At 48.5% G+C, this 22,863-nt stretch overlaps 1 protein-coding gene across 4 annotated transcripts in view; it reads left to right on the top strand.

Moving 5' to 3' along the window:
* TBP (TATA-box binding protein) overlaps positions 1–22,863 on the top strand; it is a 99,370-nt gene that overhangs the window by 40,716 nt on the left and 35,791 nt on the right. For all 4 annotated transcript variants that reach the window (XM_075862589.1, XM_075862591.1, XM_075862587.1 and 1 more), the window contains exons 2-3: positions 13,781–13,946; positions 15,756–16,063. In XM_075862589.1, coding sequence (XP_075718704.1) covers positions 13,896–13,946; positions 15,756–16,063 — 359 coding nt within the window. In that variant the 5' untranslated portion in view covers positions 13,781–13,895. The remainder of the gene's footprint in view (positions 1–13,780; positions 13,947–15,755; positions 16,064–22,863) is intronic.

The raw sequence follows: 22,863 nt of genomic DNA, 5'->3' as shown, positions 1-22,863 counted from the left end.
TTGATGGAGCTGTGTGAGGGCTTGTTTTTGGTGAGACAAGCTATAGAGTTTATTGGGACACATACGACTTTTTGAACACTTTTTTATTTTTTATTTTTTTTTTCATTTTTTGGAAGAGGAAATGACCAAAAACAAGCTATTCTGGAATTGTTTTGTTTTTATTTTTTTCAGCATTCACCGTGCAGCATAAATTTTATGTTCACTTTATTCCGTGGGTCGATACGATTACGGTGATACCAAATTTATAGTTTGTTTTGTTTTTTTTCCTGGCTGGTAATGTATATTCATTCGCATGACACATGAATAGCGTTATAGTGTGTTTATGTGACTGCACATAGCGATGTCGCTATATCGCTATGTGCTGTGTAAATGAGTGGGGAGAAGTGCATGACGCTGATTGGTCAGCGTCATACATGCCTCTGTACAATGCCCACTTGGTCATATAGTAAAACACGCCCAGTTGTCCAATGAGAAACTCATTAGCATAAAGCTAATCTAGGTCATAACTCCGTCAAAAATGATAGTTTTTCTAAATAAAAAACACTGCTGTAATCTACATTACAGCGCCGATCATATTATGTACAATATAGGCCACTTTAAAGAGGCTCTGTCACCACATTATAAGTACCATATAATTTACTCGGAAGCTCAAAAAAATTTGCGGCCTGAAATTGGAAAAACTGATTCCTCCATTTTATTTTTTTTGGTTCCGTTTTTTAATTCTTTCACCGTGTGATAAAAACAACAACTTAACTTTATTCTGTGGCTCAATACGATTATGATGATATCAAATCTATATAGATTTTTTTACATTTTACTACTTTCAAAAAACACAACTTTTTGTTAAAAAAAAGTTTTGTTTCACCACATTCTGAGAGCCGTAACTTTATTATTCCGTGCATTGAGCGGTGTGAGGGCTTATTTTTTGCTGGATGAGCTGTAGTTTTTATTGGCACTGTTTATTCGTACATTTTACTTTTTGAGCACTTTTTATTAAAAAGATTTGGGGAGCGAAGGTGACCAAAAAACTGAGATTTTGGTGGTTTACAATTTTTTACGGCGTTCACTGTGCGCGTTAAATAACGCTATATTGTAATAGTTCAGACTGTTACGGACGCAGCAATACCAATTTTGTTTACTTTTTTTACATTACTTTAGAGGAAAATTGGGAAAAGGAGGTTTGTTTTTTTTTTGCACTACTCATAAATTTATCACTTTTTTTTTGCGCATTTTATTAGCCCCTGCTAGGGAACTTGAACCACCGATCACTGGTACAATATACTGCAATATTAATGTATTGCAGTATATCGTCATTTTTACAGGCATCTTTTAAGCCCTGCCACAGGAAGGGCTTAAAGGGGTTGTCCAGGAAAAAAAAAATTTCTAAAAAATGTCCCCCAGCCTTGATTTGCCTTTCATAATACCCCCTATTAAACTTCTAACCAGTTTCTGTTTGATTTCCATAGTCACTGCTGCTTCTGTTTGTTTACATCCCTTGCTGTTTGTTTACATCCCTTACTGGCTGTTTCCTATCTTGTAACCCACCATACCCATGATCCCCGGCTGCATCTGAGGAGACAGTTGCATCCCCTCCCCCTTCCTCCAAAGCACCTCAGCTATTTGCATACTGCCACGCCCCTCTATGGTCACATGTCCTTCCCTGCTCTAATTCCAGATTACAGGCAGACGCTCCTCCCTCCCTGCACACGGTCTGAGGCCGGATTACACCAGCGTGTGCCTTTTGCTTGCGCAAAAAACACGTCATTTTGTGCGCGCAAAAGGTACATAACAGCTCCGCGTGTCAGCCCAGTATGATGCGCGGCTGTGTGATTTTTGCGCAGCCGCCATCATTATGACACTCCGTTTGTATGTTTGTAAACAGAAAAGCATTCATTCATACTTTTTACTGCTGTTGCGCGAATCACGCGCGTACCACGGAAGTGCTTCCGTGTGCTGCAATTGATTTTCACGCACCCATTGACTTCAATGGGTGCGTGATGCGCGAACAACACACAAATATCGGACATGTCGTGAGTTTTACGCAGCGGACCAACGCTGCATGAAACTCAGACAGTCTGCACGGCCCCATAGACTAATATAGGTCTGTGCGAGGCGAGTGAAAATCACGCGCGTTGCACGGACGTATTACACGTTCGTCTGAATAAGCCCTTACACAGTAATAATCATCATTATCCTTTGTGCCTCCATCTATCCCTGATCTAAGTACAGGCACCCGTCTCCCTCCCCCGCCCCTTCCACAGCCTGATAAATGTCAGGTTATGTTCACAGGCAAAGACGTCTCAAAATACGGAGCCGTTTTCAAGAGAAAACAGCTCCTGATTTTCAGAAGTTTTTTGTGCAAATTGCGATTTTTACTCCCGTTTTTGGAGCTTTTTTCACTACAGTCTATGGAAAACTGCTCCAAAAACGTCTCAAGAGGCTTCCTGCACTTCTTTTTCGCAGTCGTTTTTTTATGTGTAAAAAAACACATAAAAAAACGCTCCTTTGGAATAGAACGCCGTTTTCCCATTGGAATCAATGGGCAGATGTTTGGAGGCGTTCTGCTTCGGATTTTTCGGTCGTTTTTCGGGAGTTTACGACCCGAAAATAGGCCGTGTGAACATGCCCTAAGTCTGCCCACTCCACCTAAGTCCGACATCTTGGTACACACAATCCAGTCAGCACATTTACCTCACCTGCTGCTGGATCTGTTCCAATAGATCCTGTATTAGGCCCTGTTCACACTGAGTTTTTTTTGCTGGCAGAAAATTCTGCATCAAGATTCTGTCTTGAATTTGGAGGCAGATTTTGACCTGCCTGCACGCCGTTTGCCACGTTTTTTGCCCGCGGCCATTGAGGGAAAAAGAAGCGACATGCCCTATCTTCGGGCGTTTACTCCTCTGACCTCCCTCTGACATCTATGGGAGGCAGAGAAAGCGTTTTTCGCAGCGTTTTTGCCCGTTGCGCTCAATGCCCGCGGGCGAAAATCGTGGCAAACGGCGTGGAGGCAGATCAAAATCTGACTGAAAATTCAAGCGAAATTTTGAGGCAGAATTTTCTGCCTGCAAATAACTGTGTGAACAGGGCCGTACAGTGAAGCAAACGCCAAACACTACTCCAAACAATGGTAAAACGTTTCTTTTTTTTACATCATTTACTATAAATGTATGTAAGGCCCCATACACACTAACGTGCTTTTGTGGGCGCAATTCCCCCGAAAATCCACGAGAGAATTGCGGCTCCATTCATTTCTATGGGCCCATGCAAAAGACCGTGGTTTCCAAGGTCCGTGCATGGCCCAGGACCCTGGACCGCGGAAAGAACGGACATTTCTTAGTACGGCCGTGTTCTGCGGTCCAGGCTCATAGAAAATAATGGACGCGGCCATGTGCACGGCCCGCGATTTGCGAGTGGCTCGCGGGTGACACTCCGGGGCAGGCCGACCCGAAGATCACGGCCGTACACATGGCTACGGTCGTGTGCATGAGGCCTTAGTGTGTCTCACTATTTATATATATTTTTATATATAAAATTTTGTGTGTGCACACACACACACACACACACACACACACACACACACACACACACACACACACACACACACACACACACACACACACACACACACACACTCTTTATATATATATATATACATACACACAGAGTGCGGGAACTACAAGTGTGAAGAAGGATGAGAAGGTGTGGACGACGAGATTGTCAGAGGAGGGGGCGTGTTCTGTGATTGATGACGATCCGTGTCTTTGCTAAGACAGCACTTTCGACTGTGTAAAGACACGGCGCGTCATCAACTACCTTTAGGCTCTATTCACACGAGAGGGTCAGTGTCGGCCTATAAAAAACGGCGGTTTTTGGTCAGTTTTTTCGGCCGTTTTGCATCTGTTCCGTTCTGGGCCATGCTTTCGTTTTTAACCCGTTTTGCACCCATTTTTTTCCTTGTCCGTTTTAAAACGGATGAATTTCTTTTGTCAATTTCCTGCCACACACTGCCCCCTGTAGATAATGCCACACACTACCTTCTATAGATACTGCCACACACTACCTTCTATAGATACTGCCACACAGCCCCCTGTAGGTAATGCCACACAGCCCCCTGTAGGTAATGCCACACAGCCCCCTGTAGGTAATGCCACACAGCCCCCTGTAGGTAATGCCACACAGCCCCCTGTAGGTAATGCCACACAGCCCCCTGTAGGTAATGCCACACAGCCCCCTGTAGGTAATGCCACACAGCCCCCTGTAGGTAATGCCACACAGCCCCCTGTAGGTAATGCCACACAGCCCCCTGTAGGTAATGCCACACAGCCCCCTGTAGGTAATGCCACACAGCCCCCTGTAGGTAATGCCACACAGCCCCCTGTAGGTAATGCCACACAGCCCCCTGTAGGTAATGCCACACAGCCCCCTGTAGGTAATGCCACACAGCCCCCTGTAGGTAATGCCACACAGCCCCCTGTAGGTAATGCCACACAGCCCCCTGTAGGTAATGCCACACAGCCCCCTGTAGGTAATGCCACACAGCCCCCTGTAGGTAATGCCACACAGCCCCCTGTAGGTAATGCCACACAGCCCCCTGTAGGTAATGCCACACAGCCCCCTGTAGGTAATGCCACACAGCCCCCTGTAGGTAATGCCACACAGCCCCCTGTAGGTAATGCCACACAGCCCGCTGTAGGTAATGCCACACAGCCCCGCTGTAGGTAATGCCACACAGCCCCGCTGTAGGTAATGCCCCATAGCCCCCCCCTGTAGGTAATGCCACATAGCGCCCCCCCTGTAGGTAATGCCACATAGCGCCCCCCCTGTAGGTAATGCCACATAGCGCCCCCCCCCCTGTAGGTAATGCCACATAGCGCCCCCCCCCCTGTAGGTAATGCCACATAGCCCCCCTCTGTAGGCAATGCCACATAGCCCCCCTCTGTAGGCAATGCCACATAGCCCCCCTCTGTAGGCAATGCCACATAGCCCCCCTCTGTAGGCAATGCCACATAGCCCCCCCTGTAGGCAATGCCACATAGCCCCCCCTGTAGGCAATGCCACATAGCCCCCCCTGTAGGCAATGCCACATAGCCCCCCCTGTAGGCAATGCCACATAGCCCCCCCTGTAGGCAATGCCACATAGCCCCCCCTGTAGGCAATGCCACATAGCCCCCCCTGTAGGCAATGCCACATAGCCCCCCCTGTAGGCAATGCCACATAGCCCCCCCTGTAGGCAATGCCACATAGCCCCCCCTGTAGGCAATGCCACATAGCCCCCCCTGTAGGCAATGCCACATAGCCCCCCCTGTAGGCAATGCCACATAGCCCCCCCTGTAGGCAATGCCACATAGCCCCCCCTGTAGGCAATGCCACATAGCCCCCCCTGTAGGCAATGCCACATAGCCCCCCCTGTAGGCAATGCCACATAGCCCCCCCTGTAGGCAATGCCACATAGCCCCCCCTGTAGGCAATGCCACATAGCCCCCCCTGTAGGCAATGCCACATAGCCCCCCCTGTAGGCAATGCCACATAGCCCCCCCTGTAGGCAATGCCACATAGCCCCCCCTGTAGGCAATGCCACATAGCCCCCCCTGTAGGCAATGCCACATAGCCCCCCCTGTAGGCAATGCCACATAGCCCCCCCTGTAGGCAATGCCACATAGCCCCCCCTGTAGGCAATGCCACATAGCCCCCCCTGTAGGCAATGCCACATAGCCCCCCCTGTAGGCAATGCCACATAGCCCCCCCTGTAGGCAATGCCACATAGCCCCCCCTGTAGGCAATGCCACATAGCCCCCCCTGTAGGCAATGCCACATAGCCCCCCCTGTAGGCAATGCCACATAGCCCCCCCTGTAGGCAATGCCACATAGCCCCCCCTGTAGGCAATGCCACATAGCCCCCCCTGTAGGCAATGCCACATAGCCCCCCCTGTAGGCAATGCCACATAGCCCCCCCTGTAGGCAATGCCACATAGCCCCCCCTGTAGGCAATGCCACATAGCCCCCCCTGTAGGCAATGCCACATAGCCCCCCCTGTAGGCAATGCCACATAGCCCCCCCTGTAGGCAATGCCACATAGCCCCCCCTGTAGGCAATGCCACATAGCCCCCCCTGTAGGCAATGCCACATAGCCCCCCCTGTAGGCAATGCCACATAGCCCCCCCTGTAGGCAATGCCACATAGCCCCCCCTGTAGGCAATGCCACATAGCCCCCCCTGTAGGCAATGCCACATAGCCCCCCCTGTAGGCAATGCCACATAGCCCCCCCTGTAGGCAATGCCACATAGCCCCCCCTGTAGGCAATGCCACATAGCCCCCCCTGTAGGCAATGCCACATAGCCCCCCCTGTAGGCAATGCCACATAGCCCCCCCTGTAGGCAATGCCACATAGCCCCCCCTGTAGGCAATGCCACATAGCCCCCCCTGTAGGCAATGCCACATAGCCCCCCCTGTAGGCAATGCCACATAGCCCCCCCTGTAGGCAATGCCACATAGCCCCCCCTGTAGGCAATGCCACATAGCCCCCCCTGTAGGCAATGCCACATAGCCCCCCCTGTAGGCAATGCCACATAGCCCCCCCTGTAGGCAATGCCACATAGCCCCCCCTGTAGGCAATGCCACATAGCCCCCCCTGTAGGCAATGCCACATAGCCCCCCCTGTAGGCAATGCCACATAGCCCCCCCTGTAGGCAATGCCACATAGCCCCCCCTGTAGGCAATGCCACATAGCCCCCCCTGTAGGCAATGCCACATAGCCCCCCCTGTAGGCAATGCCACATAGCCCCCCCTGTAGGCAATGCCACATAGCCCCCCCTGTAGGCAATGCCACATAGCCCCCCCTGTAGGCAATGCCACATAGCCCCCCCTGTAGGCAATGCCACATAGCCCCCCCTGTAGGCAATGCCACATAGCCCCCCCTGTAGGCAATGCCACATAGCCCCCCCTGTAGGCAATGCCACATAGCCCCCCCTGTAGGCAATGCCACATAGCCCCCCCTGTAGGCAATGCCACATAGCCCCCCCTGTAGGCAATGCCACATAGCCCCCCCTGTAGGCAATGCCACATAGCCCCCCCTGTAGGCAATGCCACATAGCCCCCCCTGTAGGCAATGCCACATAGCCCCCCCTGTAGGCAATGCCACATAGCCCCCCCTGTAGGCAATGCCACATAGCCCCCCCTGTAGGCAATGCCACATAGCCCCCCCTGTAGGCAATGCCACATAGCCCCCCCTGTAGGCAATGCCACATAGCCCCCCCTGTAGGCAATGCCACATAGCCCCCCCTGTAGGCAATGCCACATAGCCCCCCCTGTAGGCAATGCCACATAGCCCCCCCCTGTAGGCAATGCCACATAGCCCCCCCCTGTAGGCAATGCCACATAGCCCCCCCCTGTAGGCAATGCCACATAGCCCCCCCCTGTAGGCAATGCCACATAGCCCCCCCCTGTAGGCAATGCCACATAGCCCCCCCTGTAGGCAATGCCACATAGCCCCCCCTGTAGGCAATGCCACATAGCCCCCCCTGTAGGCAATGCCACATAGCCCCCCCTGTAGGCAATGCCACATAGCCCCCCCTGTAGGCAATGCCACATAGCCCCCCCTGTAGGCAATGCCACATAGCCCCCCCTGTAGGCAATGCCACATAGCCCCCCCTGTAGGCAATGCCACATAGCCCCCCCTGTAGGCAATGCCACATAGCCCCCCCTGTAGGCAATGCCACATAGCCCCCCCTGTAGGCAATGCCACATAGCCCCCCCTGTAGGCAATGCCACATAGCCCCCCCTGTAGGCAATGCCACATAGCCCCCCCTGTAGGCAATGCCACATAGCCCCCCCTGTAGGCAATGCCACATAGCCCCCCCTGTAGGCAATGCCACATAGCCCCCCCTGTAGGCAATGCCACATAGCCCCCCCTGTAGGCAATGCCACATAGCCCCCCCTGTAGGCAATGCCACATAGCCCCCCCTGTAGGCAATGCCACATAGCCCCCCCTGTAGGCAATGCCACATAGCCCCCCCTGTAGGCAATGCCACATAGCCCCCCCTGTAGGCAATGCCACATAGCCCCCCCTGTAGGCAATGCCACATAGCCCCCCCTGTAGGCAATGCCACATAGCCCCCCCTGTAGGCAATGCCACATAGCCCCCCCTGTAGGCAATGCCACATAGCCCCCCCTGTAGGCAATGCCACATAGCCCCCCCTGTAGGCAATGCCACATAGCCCCCCCTGTAGGCAATGCCACATAGCCCCCCCTGTAGGCAATGCCACATAGCCCCCCCTGTAGGCAATGCCACATAGCCCCCCCTGTAGGCAATGCCACATAGCCCCCCCTGTAGGCAATGCCACATAGCCCCCCCTGTAGGCAATGCCACATAGCCCCCCCTGTAGGCAATGCCACATAGCCCCCCCTGTAGGCAATGCCACATAGCCCCCCCTGTAGGCAATGCCACATAGCCCCCCCTGTAGGCAATGCCACATAGCCCCCCCTGTAGGCAATGCCACATAGCCCCCCCTGTAGGCAATGCCACATAGCCCCCCCTGTAGGCAATGCCACATAGCCCCCCCTGTAGGCAATGCCACATAGCCCCCCCTGTAGGCAATGCCACATAGCCCCCCCTGTAGGCAATGCCACATAGCCCCCCCTGTAGGCAATGCCACATAGCCCCCCCTGTAGGCAATGCCACATAGCCCCCCCTGTAGGCAATGCCACATAGCCCCCCCTGTAGGCAATGCCACATAGCCCCCCCTGTAGGCAATGCCACATAGCCCCCCCTGTAGGCAATGCCACATAGCCCCCCCTGTAGGCAATGCCACATAGCCCCCCCTGTAGGCAATGCCACATAGCCCCCCCTGTAGGCAATGCCACATAGCCCCCCCTGTAGGCAATGCCACATAGCCCCCCCTGTAGGCAATGCCACATAGCCCCCCCTGTAGGCAATGCCACATAGCCCCCCCTGTAGGCAATGCCACATAGCCCCCCCTGTAGGCAATGCCACATAGCCCCCCCTGTAGGCAATGCCACATAGCCCCCCCTGTAGGCAATGCCACATAGCCCCCCCTGTAGGCAATGCCACATAGCCCCCCCTGTAGGCAATGCCACATAGCCCCCCCTGTAGGCAATGCCACATAGCCCCCCCCTGTAGGCAATGCCACATAGCCCCCCCCTGTAGGCAGTGCCACATAGCCCCCCCCTGTAGGCAGTGCCACATAGCCCCCCCCTGTAGGCAGTGCCACATAGCCCCCCCCTGTAGGCAGTGCCACATAGCCCCCCCCCTGTAGGCAGTGCCACATAGCCCCCCCCCCTGTAGGCAGTGCCACATAGCCCCCCCCCCTGTAGGCAGTGCCACATAGCCCCCCCCCCCCTGTAGGCAGTGCCACATAGCCCCCCCCCCTGTAGGCAGTGCCACATAGCCCCCCCCCCTGTAGGCAGTGCCACATAGCCCCCCCCCCTGTAGGCAGTGCCACATAGCCCCCCCCCTGTAGGCAGTGCCACATAGCCCCCCCCCCTGTAGGCAGTGCCACATAGCCCCCCCCCCTGTAGGCAGTGCCACATAGCCCCCCCCCCTGTAGGCAGTGCCACATAGCCCCCCCCCCTGTAGGCAGTGCCACATAGCCCCCCCCCCTGTAGGCAGTGCCACATAGCCCCCCCCCCGTAGGCAGTGCCACATAGCCCCCCCCCCCCGTAGGCAGTGCCACATAGCCCCCCCCCCCCGTAGGCAGTGCCACTTAGCCCCCCCCCCCCGTAGGCAGTGCCACATAGCCCCCCCCCCCCGTAGGCAGTGCCACATAGCCCCCCCCCCCGTAGGCAGTGCCACATAGCCCCCCCCCCTGTAGGCAATGCCACCCTCCGTACTTTCCTGTAGGGGACGGCTCTGGAGAAATCCCTCACTTCACTGTCCATATATGAACAGTGAAGTGAGGTACTTCTCCTGGAACGGGATCCCCGGCCACATCGGCGGGGATTCCGCTTCAGAAGTCCCTGACGTCACTGTCCATATATGGACACAGTGAAGTCTGTGACTTCTCCTGGAGCGGAATCCCCAATCCCGGGTTTGGGGATTCCGCTCCTACAGTGCGCAAATAAACACCCTCCTCCTCCTCCTCCTCACATGCGCTTCGGACTGTGAGGAGAAGGAGAGAGCGAGCTACGGCAGACACGGCCGTCACAGTGCACACCGACACCACATATTAAAACTTGCGCATGCGCAATGAAACACTGCTGCTGAAGACGCAGCCATATCATTTAACAGAGCATGCGTGGTAGTGTCAACCACGCATGCTCTAAGCAGATGGGGAAAACACGTGGTACAGTTATGTCATTTATGACGTAACCGTACACTGTGAAAACCGGAAGTTAGGCGCGAATGGACGGGTATGCACAGGAAGTGCAAATTTTACATGGACAAGCGGTCACGTGACGGAAGAGGGGATACGACGATACATCCAGCTAATCAAACGTAAGTACATTACAAAGTTAAATGTTTTTTATTGTTTAGTTTAATTAAAAGTAATTTTTTACTTCCGGAAAACCCCTTAACAGAGACAGAGTGACGGCAGCCCTAGGGGCCTTCATTAGGCCCCTGGGCTGCCATAACCATCGTCACCCCCCGATTATTAATTTAAATGTATCTGCTTGTAAGACAGATAGTTATAACCACACAAAATTGTTACTAGTTAACATTTCCCATATGTCTACTTTATGTTGACATTTTTGAACATCCTTTTATTTTTCTAGGATGTTACAAAGCTTAAAACTTAAGCCGCAATTTCTCCCATTTTCAAGAAAATTTCAAAAGCCTTTTTTTAAGGACCAGTTAAGTTCTGAAGTGGTTTTGTTGGCCCTATATATTCGAAACCCCCTATCAATCACCCCATTTTTACTGATTTAACAAAACTGAACCCCTCAAGGTATTAAAAACGCCATTTAGATTCTTAACCGTTTAGGCGTTTTACAGGAATTAAAGCAAAGTGGAGGTCAAATGTACAAATGTAATTTTTTTTTTTGTGCAGAAAATCCATTTTATTCCCGTTTTTTTTTTTCCTGTGCCACAGAAGATTTTACCAGAGAAACTCAACTCAATATTTATTGCCCGGATTCTGCAGTTTTTAGAAATATCCCACATATGGCCCCAGTGTGCTAATGGACTGTAAGAAGCAAAGGGGCATCTTGTGGATTTTGGGACCTCCTTTATATTGGAATATATTTTAGGCACCATGTGAGGTTTGAAGAGGTCTTGTGATGCCTAAACAGTGGAAACACCCCAAAAGACGCCATTTGGAAAACGAAACCCTTAAGGGGTATAGTGAGCATTTTGACCCCACATGTTTTTTGCTTATTTTAGTGAAATTAGGCCGTGAAAATCCACATATTTTCCAATAAAACTTAGAAACTTTAAATTTTTGCTAGGCATAAAGGAGAAAAAGCACACTAACATTTGAAAAGCAATTTCTCCCGATTACGGCAATACCCCATATGTGGTAATAAACTACTGTTTGGACACACGGCAGCGCTCAGAAGGGAAGGAGCGCCATTTGGATTTTAGAGCTCAAATTTAGCTGGAATAGTTATCAAGTGCCATGTCTCATTTGCAAAGCACCTGAGAGACCAAAACAGTGGAAACCCCCAAAAATTAACCCCATCTGAGAAACTACACCCTTTAAGGAATTTATCGAGGGATATAGTGAGCATTTTGTCCCCACAGTTTTTTTTTTTTTCCTGAATCTAGTGGAATTAGGCAGTGAAAATGAAAATCTACATTTTTTTCTAATACAATGTCGTTTTAGCTCAGGTTTTTCCATTTTCCAAATTAGATTGAGAAAGAACCCCAACATTTGTAAAGCAAACCCTTCCGAGCACAGCAATACCCCATATATGGCAATAAACTGCTGTTTGGACACATTGCAGGGCTTACAAAGGACGGAGTGCTATTTGGCTTTTGGAGCTCAAATTTTGCTGTATTGGTTTTCGGGTGCCATGTGATGTTTGCAGAGTCCCTGCGGCACCAAATCAGTGGAAACCTCACCACTCAAGGAATATAGGGGTATAGTGAGCATTTAGACCCACAGGTCTTTTGCAGAATGTATTGGAATTATGCAGTGAATATGAATATCTACGTTTTGTTCCACTAAATTGTAGAATTTCTTCATTTCCACAAGCGATAAAGGAGATACCGCACCCCAACTTTTGTGAAGCAATTTCTCCCGAGTTTGACAATACCTCATGTGGTCATAAACTGGTGTTTGGAAACACGACAGCGCTCAGAAATGCTGGAGCGCAATTTGACATCCAGATTTTGCTGGATTGGCTTTTAGGCACCATGTCGTATTTGCAACACCCCTGAGATACCAGAGTACAGTGGAAGCTCCCAACAAGTGACCCCATTTTGCAAACTACACCCTTCAAGGCATTTATGTACCTAGACATATGACAGATCTCCGAAGTGAAGAGCAACGTTCGCATGTGAGGCCTAGTTTGGTGATTTTCACAGCATTGGTCCACAATTGCAGGGCTGTGAGGTCAAATAGTAAAACCAACCCCTATTTTGGAAACTACACCCCTTAGGCCATAGCTATACGGTCTGTGATATACGGTCTGTGATATACGGTCCACAGGTCGGCCGCATTTCCTGGAACAAACACCGTTCAGGGAGCCTGGATCATAGCATCATAGTTATGTAGGACGCTGTGAGTTACTGCCTCTCCACGGGACTATTTTTATAACTTTTTTTTTTTTTTCTTGTCCCACTTAGGGGTCCTAAAGGCCCGCACCTCTGATCTTTAGGCCTTTTTCAGACTAGCGTTGAATACGTCTGTGTGATGGCGGTTAAAATAACGTCCGTCACACGGACACACGTTTTTCAATGGGGCCGTTCAAATGGCCACTGTTCCAGCGGACCATGTGAAGGGTCCGTTGAAAAATAAACATGTCCTATTTCTTCAGTTTTTACAGATCGCTCTATAGGCTCAAGTCTATTGGTATACGTGGAAAAGGGACCCGCATAAGGGCACCTCGGACATGAAAAAGTCACGTTTTTGACGTCCAAGTTTCGCCACGCTCGTGTGAATCTAGCCTTATTCTAATACATTGCACTACCCATGTAGTTCAATGTATTCGAGCAGTCAGTAATTTACTGACAGCAAGCCTATTAGGCTCCGACTCCGGGCGGGGCCCAATGGTCTTCCATGCATGACAGACCAGGAGGTCACCGTTGGCCTCCCCATAGCAACGATCGGCATTGCCTGCGATGTCGTGGCGATGCCCATCAGCTAGAAACCACTATCGCTTTTGATCATGGCATCTAAAGGGTTAATGGCATTGATCGGAGCTAGCGCTGTTCCCTGCCGTTACAGCAGGGTGTCAGCTATAACATACAGCTGACAACAACTGCTGCTTTAGTCCAACACTTCAGGCTAGGGCGACACAGGTCACATGGCCAAAGATGGCTCTGCAGTCCTACCTTAAAACTCAATGTGGCCGTGTTGCGTCCTGCAGGTTGCCGTGATGGCTGCTGGATTTTTTGTGTGTTTTAACACTGCCATATTGACATTCATTACCTGTGATTCAGGCAGGGCAACTGCAATATTTGGCCACGTGACTTGTCAACGCATAGCCCTAGCATTATGCTTTACCTGTTGTGATGACTTTTGAGCTCAAGTCGGGGGACTAAAGCTTCACCATTGTTGAATGAAGGCTTTGGTTATCTACTTAGACTTACTAGTTGAACAGCAAGGTTGCAGAATGACAAGTTGTTTTCCTGTTATTGGTCTTTATCTTTGTACCATTGCAGATTTGGGTGAGCATTCAGGATGATTCAACTTGACAGCCTTGAAATGTGATAGAAAAACAAACAAAACTTTGTTCGGTTACGGTAATCTGTTTCTTGGAGAAGTGTCACAGAGAAGATGGATCAGAACAATAGTTTGCCCCCGTTCCAGGGACTGGCATCCCCTCAGGTGAGTAATATATTATGTAATATGCCAAGGACTAGAACAGTGTTTCCTTCTTTTTTGTCACCAATGTGTGGCGTGTTGGCTCTGTCCATATGTTTTATTTCCATTTGCCAGGGTTGGCCGTCTTTATGAAATCAAGAATAGCAGTCTGCAGCGCTATTCCTGCCATCAAAAATGCCAGGCAGAACCCATTCCAAGTCAAAGCATACCTGTTATTTAAAGACTTAGGGGGAGATTTATTATGACTGGCGTTTCATATGCCAGACTTAAAATATAGGTCGCTGGAGTAAGATGTGCCTGATTTATTAAGGGGTGCACCCCTCTTAATAAATTAGGTGCTATTCTGGCCGTCGGTGCGCCAGAGTAAAATCGACACCCGCTATGAGCTGGCAAAACGTTGTGCGTATAATTTGCACAAGTTTCTGACGTAAATTATAGAAAACTTGTTGTTCTTCGGGTGTCCCTGCCCCGTCATCTAAGCTCTGCCTACTTTTGCAAGATTGCAAAAACCGTGCGAAGTGAATTTTTCCTTCAATCTTAATTTTTCCACACCAGGAAACTGGCATCGAAAAGTTTATACATTCACATTTTAGTTTTATAATTACACGATAATGTAAAAAGGGCTTGAAGTCCCAGAATTATTTGTGCTTTGCATGATGCAATCTTAAAAAAACTCCCATATGACCGTTGTAGTCTATGGTTGGCTACAGCGGTCACATCGGATGAAATGTCATCCCAGGAGTCCGGCAGCACGGAGACCAGATGGGGGAGGTAATGCGCATTGTGATGGGAACACAAGGGGATGTGGGTATGGACGGCAGATTTTCCGTATACAAATTGGTGGACAGAAAATTCTCAGCAATTCCGCTATTTGTGAAAGTGGTCTTGGTGACATACGGAGCAAACTGCACACTTAGGAGTGTGTAATGATGGGAGACGTTTAAAAGCTGTGATGTACTAAATGTGAGATCGGAGCTCGGTGCAGGATAAAGTTTCTGATTCGTAGACAGCAGGGAGCACCAACGAACAGACCCATATGTCCCGAAGTTAGTGGCTTAGAGCCCAGCTAAAATAAAACCGCTGGGCACGGCAGCTTACCCGATCGTCATATGAAGTTGCTTCTGCCTGCTTACTGCATTTTAGTAAAGGCAAGACAGACGTGCATACTGTGCTAATAAAGCTTTCCGTTCCTGTCATGGGGCGTGACTTTTATATAAATTTCCCAATTCCTAGCAAATCAAGAATTATGCTCACTTAAATGGCGAATTAATGAAGTTCAGTAAATGGCTCAGCCCTAATTGGTGGTATCTTGCAGCTCCTGTAAGTATGGTTATTTGGGCCTGGGCATTAAGCCTCACCCTTCTTGATTCCCAGTTAATATTGTCTAATAAGGTCCATCTGTAGGCTGTGTGTAGCGCTTTCGTCGCCATCCTAAAAACGAAATATTAGGAGGCCCCTGCATGCACAGAGAATTTTCCAGCTGGATTTGCTGGCTGACAATCCGTAGCAGAAGACTTAAAGATTAAAAAAAACTATGCACAAACTTCTGAACGTTTTCTGCACGGAAATCAGCATGATGCAGATTTTCAAATTCGCAGCATGCTTTTTCTGTTCTGGATATTCACTGTGGATTTCACGCTTTTCAAAGTAGAAGGGGTTAAACCAGCATGTAACACGTGCAGATTTTGCTGCGGAAACACTGGATACCCTGTGGAAAATCCTCTAATTGTGTGGGTACTCTGAATGTCTTATATTGGAAGTCACTTCTGATTTTTTTTTTTTCTTTTGCACTTTTTACACCCAACTTTGCAGGGAGCAATGACTCCTGGAATCCCCATCTTCAGTCCTATGATGCCCTATGGGACAGGTTTGACCCCACAACCTGTACAAACCACCAACAGTTTGTCAATTCTAGAAGAACAACAGAGACAGCAGCAGGCCCAGCAGTCGACATCCCAGCAGGGGTCAGGCCAAACCCCTCAATTGTTTCACTCACAGACTTTAACTACAGCACCTCTTCCAGGCAATACGCCTCTCTATCCTTCACCTATGACCCCCATGACTCCTATAACCCCAGCCACTCCTGCATCAGAAAGTTCTGGGATTGTACCTCAGTTGCAGTAAGTACACTTTGTATTTCTGGATCTAAACAAAGTCTATTGTATTGATATCTGTATAACTAAACCAATAACTAATATATTCTATCAATGTTTCTAACCCAAATATCCCTTACTTAAAGAGGCTCTGTCACCAGATTCTCAAATCCCTATCTCCTATTGCATGTGATCGGCGCTGCAATGTAGATAACAGTAATGTTTTGTTTTTTTTTTAAAACGTTCATATTTGGCCAAGTTATGAGCTATTTTATATATATATATACAAATGAGCTTTGAAATGGACAACTGGGCGTGTATTGTGTTTTTAACTGGGCGTGTTTACGTGTATGACGCTGACCAATCAGCATCATACACTCATCTCCATTGATTTACACAGCAGCGATGTGCAGCCACATAAACCGAGATTAACGTTAATCGAGTGTCCTGATAATGAATACACATGATCATCCAGCCTGGACGTCATGTGTATTCACAATCCTGACACTTCTGACTCTTTTCTGTGAGATTCCCGCAAGCCACTCGTAATCTCGTGAGATTACGGAGGTAAACGAGATTTCGTTTCCCTTGCTGGAACTCTCACAGAAAAGAGTCAGAAGTGTCAGGATTCTGAATACACATGACGTCCAGGCTGGATGATCATGTGTATTCATTATCAGGACACTCTATTAACGTTAATCTCTGTTTATGTGGCTGCACATCGCTGCTGTGTAAATGAATGGAGAGGAGTGTATGATGCTGACTGGTCAGCGTCATACACGTAAGCACGCCCAGTTAACGAGAAAAAAAACTCCCAATTGTCAATTTCAAAGCTCATTTGCATATATATATATATATATATATATATATATATATATATATAATAGCTCATAACTTGGCCAAAAATGAACGTTTTAAAAAAAAAAAAAACTTTACTGTCCTTTATATTGCAGCGCCGATCACATGCAATAGGAGATAGGGATTTGAGAATCTGGTGACAGAGCCTCTTTAAATGACATCAAGAAACCCCCAGTGCTTAGACCGCTTGTTTAACCCCCTTAAGTGCCACAGTCAAAAGCGACCGCAGCATCTAATACATTAGAAACAGTGGGATGCTCCCCTGTGACGTTGCATAGGCTCCCCAGCGACACAGTCGCAGGATGTCTATGGTAGTAATGGCAGTCTGGGGGATACTTTTTAAAGGCCCCAGATGTGGCATCTTAATTACTCCTATTAAGCACTGACGTTGGCAGTGGTAAAAAGGAGCATCTCAGAATCACGATGTACTGCAATACACTAGTATTGCAGTACATCGGGCAAGCGATCCAATAATGATTGCTGGTTAAAGTCCCCAAGGGGGAACTAATTATTAAAAAAAAAAAAAGAAAATGTCCCTGTAAAGCATTGTAAAAACAAAAATGTAACGTAACTGGTATCGCTGTGTCCATAAAAGTCAGAACTATCACATATAACATTATTTAACTCGAACGGTGAACCGTAAAAGTATATAAATAAAAAGCCAGAATTGCTGTTTTTTGGTCACGTGATCTCCCACAAAAGAATGGAATAAGTGATCAAAGTCTCATGTACCCCAAAATGTTACCAATAGAAACGACAGCTCGCCCCACAAAAAAATAATTCCTCATATCGCTTAGCAGAAAAATAAAATAGTTATGGCTCTCAGAATATGCCGACACACAACAAATTTTTTTTATTTTTACAATGGGTTTTCCTTGTTAAAGGGAACCTGTCACCAGCATTTGACCTATTAAACCAGCACTACCGAGTGGTAGTGGGTGAAAAATCATTTCTTTATAACCTATAGTTGTCTTCTTAGTCGGCTCTGTAGCTTTAGTATTCAGCTTTTTAGTGTTCCACACTGTATGCAAATGAGCAGAAAAGAGTCAGATCTTCATTTGAAAAGAGTCAGATCTTCGTTTGAAAAGAGTCATATCTTCATTCCTCAAGTCTTTCCGAGTTTTTCCCGCCTCCTTACTTTTGATGGACAGCTCCTCGCCTTTACCCAGCACACAAAATACTGCACCTGTGCATTGATGTCCTCTTCTGGTGTGTGCGCACAACGGGACACCGGATTATTACGATAAATGGCGCAAAATGTTTGCGGCCCGTTATTTACAGTCTGAGGAGGAGTTTAGGAGAGAGGATAATGGCAATGAACTTTTGATAGCAGCGGCCTGCGAGAGAGATGTAAAGCTCAATAGGTGAAATGCTGGTGACAGGTTCCCTTTAAACTAGTATATGGATTTGGTGTTGCCGTAATCTTACTGACCCGTAAAATAAAGTTAACTTGTCATGAACGCCATATAAATGGAACCCAATAAACAATGGCGGAATCTGTATTTCTTCGGTACATTGGGAGGCACAGATCGTGGGTATATTTTGTTGCCACTAGGAGGCTTGACTCTAAGGGTATGTTCACACGGCCTATTTTCGGCCGTTTTTCGGGCCGTAAACGGCCGAAAAATCGGAAGCAGAACGCCTCCAAACATCTGCCCATTGATTTCAATGGGAAAAAAACGGCGTTCTGTTCTGATGGGCTGTTTTTTTACGCAGCCGTTTTGAAAAAGTGCAGGTCACTTCTTGGGATGTTTTGGGAGCAGTTTTTCATAGACTATTGACAACGGCTACAAAAACGGCCGTAAAAAAAGCCGCGAAAATCGTGAGTCTTAAAAACGTCTGAAAATCAGGAGCTGTTTTCCCTTGAAAACCGCTCCGTATTTTCAGATGTTTTTAGTCCAGCGTGGGAACATACCCTAAGCAATAATGTGGCCCCCTCCTACAGGATATACCCTGCCTACACACACTGAGCTATTCTGTCTTCGCTTAGTTTCAGTAGGACACACACTAATGCTGATGGCATCAGTCTCTACCAAGAACTTTTTATTTTTTCATTAAGCTCGAAGATAGAACACAGGTTTGACAGTCTTCTTGTATTCCCTCCTTGGCGGGCGTACGGTCTCATATTGCAAATCCACCGCTGTCCAACGTCCTATGAAGACAAGTGGAACAAGAGCGTCCGCTCCTCAGACACCTACCAGCCTAAGGCGAACCTCATACTTCTCCCACCAGTGTCCCCTTAGTAAAGGCAGTAAAACTGAGGGGGGGGGGGGCTCCTGCTGGATATCTCAACAAGGAGGTGGCGAACAGTGCTGTGAACAGGGTGAGTATTATTTTCCCCCACCCCCCGGGCTATCGCTTGTATTACAGGTATAGATTTGCTGAACATGCCTATCAGTCACTTATTTTTGGCACTTGTGGGGCTCTTTGAATCCTGTCTGGGGCTTTTTTTTGGCATTTTTTTCAGCCAGCAGTGCCATTTATTTCTATACAGCCAGTACCAATTTGCCGGCGGCACCATTTTGCGCTGTGGTTCACAGGCGTTGGGGGATGAGTTTTTCTCACTTTCCTCCAATTGCACTCCAGCGTGGGTTTTTTTTATATTTTATTTTTTTTTCTTCTCGATCCCCTCGTGGGGAATTGGTCCTCTAATATGGTTGGCCGGTTTCATCACATGACCAGCAAGTGCCCAATCGTGACACTTTTTGGGCGGAGCTTATGTATTTTTCTCCCCTTCATTTGGACAGATGCTTCTGAGGACACATGACCCCTCCTGACCAGTGCTGCTGCATTCTTGCCTCAGGAGGGACATCAGACACTCTGGAATCAGTTAGGACTGGCCCTAGGCCTTTTTCTACTTCCCCCTACAGGTACCCTAAACTTCAGTTACTGAGTCCCTGTGTGTGCTTATCCTAGCAGAGCTATAGGTACAGACAGCCATTACTCCCTAAATAGGAGTTTATATTGCTGCACAGTCCTGTTTAGTAACCCTCTGTACTACCATGCCTGACCCTATATGAGATCACACAGGCAACTGTTGCAATTTTTCATGCCTGTTCCAAGTGTAATACTAAAAATTTTTTGTGGTCAGTTTACTTCCTTATGCGATGCATGCTGGCCTGCTGACCAAACTCCTGTGACCGCCGCCCCATCTTAGACGGCATGTCTACCCGCATACCACTGGACTCCTGTTCTGCTTGTCCTCATCTGCACGCTGTCCATATCATCTTCTTGTGGCAGACCCTGAAAGCAAACCATGTCCACTCGCCTGCCTTCACATTCACTGTCCGTCTGTTTCACCTCCTCCCCCCCCCCCCCCCACCAGAGGTCAGGTCCGGTGCCGCCTCTCCCCCTAGAGAGGTTTACATTATATTATAAACATAAAGTATGAGAGCACGGACCGTAAAATAGGAAAGTTTCTACGGCACTGACACCTTCCCGTAAATATACAGGAAGGTGTCCGCCGGCCATAGAAATGTCTGGGTCTGAAAATACGGACCGTAATTACAGGCAATATTACGGTCGTGTGCATGGGGCCTCACTGTCTGATTCCATCTCTGATTCAGTTCCTAAAGGTTCAAATCCCCAACCCCATTTGCTGAAATGCAAGGAACTTCCTCCATGCTTCACAGTTGCTAGCAGACACATTATTGTACTGCTTTCCAGCCCTTTGGCAAACAAACTGCCTCCTGTTTAAATTGACTCATCGGTACAGCGCACCTGCTGCCATTTTTCTGCACCACAGTTTTTGTTTTAGTTCATAGTTGAGTCAATTGGCCTTGTTTCCCTGTTGAAGGTATGGCTTTTTGTCTTCCATGAAGACAACTTCTGGCTAGAATTCTCTGAATAGTAGATGGGTGTACCTTGGTCCCACTGGTTTCTGCTAGATCTGATGGTACTGCTGGACATCTCCCGATTTTTCAAAGAGAAGGAAGCGTGATGTGTGTCATCTGCTGCACTGTTTCCTTGACCTGCCACTGCGTCTACGGTCCTGAACATTGCACCAAAAAAGAGAACATGGAGTCTATAAGTCAAAAGATAAAACGTGAATTTTATTTTACAAAATCTAAAAAGTCAGTACATAAGCTGTTAAAAAAATGAATCCCCACAGATGACAGAAAAAGGACCGCCAAAAGATGAGACAATTATCATGAGTTCACATAACAATCATATGTCCACATATTACATTGGTATACAATATCATGAAAAAGTGCATGGTGCAAAGTAAGTATTTGACTGTTTGTATGTCTAGTTATAAAGATATGAGAACTACACTATTACCAGCCTCAACATGAAAGTCAATAGAAACCCCCCCTACCACACTTCCATTATACTCCATTTAATAAAGTGCTAAGTGCAAACCATGAACGATCTGGAATAAATGGTGGACTACTGACCCATGTTGCGGTGTCTCAAAGATGGCGATGGCGTTTCGGCTTCCGCCTTCGTCTGTGGGTCACTGAACATTGCCCGTTTCTTTGCTTCTTCAGAAGAGCTTGAACCGCACATCTCAGTCTACTTTGAAATCTTTTGCCTTGGAGAGACCTTGCTAATGCAGAATAACTACCTTGGGACTTGCTGCTGTTCTCCGTCTTGCCATGGTGGACCTGTGACATGAAACTGTCCTCCATAATCTCACATCTGCAGCAGAGTTTCTACCTGAAGGTGTGCCCCCGCTCCATTCACCTCAGGTGGGGCGGCAGGCTTCAAGGATGTCCAGTCTTGCATTTTGGACGTCTGTTTAGGAGGTAGTATCATTGGGATACAAAATCAAATTTTGCCAGCCTCACTCCAGAGCGTTTTTCTGTCCGCTGTTCCACAGTACCCCTTGGGGGTGGCGCTTTTTTTTTTTCTTCAGCATTTTTCAAGGGGTCATTATTGCTATGCCCTCTAGCCCAAGGTATTCCAACATTTTTGTCTTCCCCAAAAAGGACGGACTGGTTTGGCCCATCCTGAACCTGAAGTCTTAAACGCGCTTGTTCGGGTTTGTCATTTTCGGATGAAATCTCTCCGGACACTCACTGCTTCTAATATTTCTTCTGTGGACATCAAGGACTCGTATCTGCACGTCCCTATTTGTATAACTCGCCAGCGCTTTCTGCGCTTTACGGTACTGTCTCGTCATTACCAATTCGTGGTCCTACCCTTCAGCCTGGCCACAGCCCCAAGAGTCTTTACGACGGTTCTCTGTTGTGATGGCACTGCTTGGCACCAGGGGGATGTCCGTCAATTAAGACCATTCCCTTTGCTCCGTTCCACGTGCGCCCTCTTCGGAGGGTGAATTATCTTCCGGTGGTATCGCTCCTTGGATTCTCTAGATCTGAGGTGCGTTGCTTGCTTCTGTGGTGGATCACCTCCCCGACCGTTCCCTGTGGGCTTTTTTTTCCACTGAACTGGTTGGTCCTCTCTACGGATGCTAATCTCATGGGATGGGGGGGTGGCACCTTTTGGAATCTCAAGGCTCGGGGTCTGTGGTCCCCACAGGAATCCTCCCTTCCCATCAGTCTTCTGGAATTGGGAGCCGTTTTCTTGTGCCTGCTCCACTGGACATAGTTGCTGTCCGGACACCTGGTGCGGGTTTAAATGGACAATGCCGTGGCTTATCTAAATCACTAGGGTGGCACTCGTAGCATTCCCATGATGGCCAATGCTGCAAGGATTCTGGTCTAGGCTGAAGCTCACGTTCCGGCTCTGATGGCATTCTCGGGGGGCCAACAACTGGGTCGTGGACTTTCTCAGTCACAAAGGTGGATACTGGGGGGGTGGTCTATTCACCAGGAGATCTTTGACTAAATTTGTCTCAGGTGAGGTCATCCGGAAAGGGACCGTATTGCCTCCCCAGGTTCACTCGGCAGGTCCCCTGGTTCATCTTCCGTGCCAGAGATCTAAAGGCCTGCACCGTGGATTCTCTTGTTGCGCCGTGTTCCGACTTCAGTCTCCCTCAGGTCTTTCCTCAGGTCTTTCTTAAA

Source organism: Rhinoderma darwinii, chromosome 4 (assembly GCF_050947455.1).
Source record: "Rhinoderma darwinii isolate aRhiDar2 chromosome 4, aRhiDar2.hap1, whole genome shotgun sequence".
NCBI classification, from domain to species: domain Eukaryota; kingdom Metazoa; phylum Chordata; class Amphibia; order Anura; family Rhinodermatidae; genus Rhinoderma; species Rhinoderma darwinii.
The sequence above is the reverse complement of the archived record's forward strand: the minus strand, read 5'-3'. Positions and strand labels throughout refer to the sequence as shown.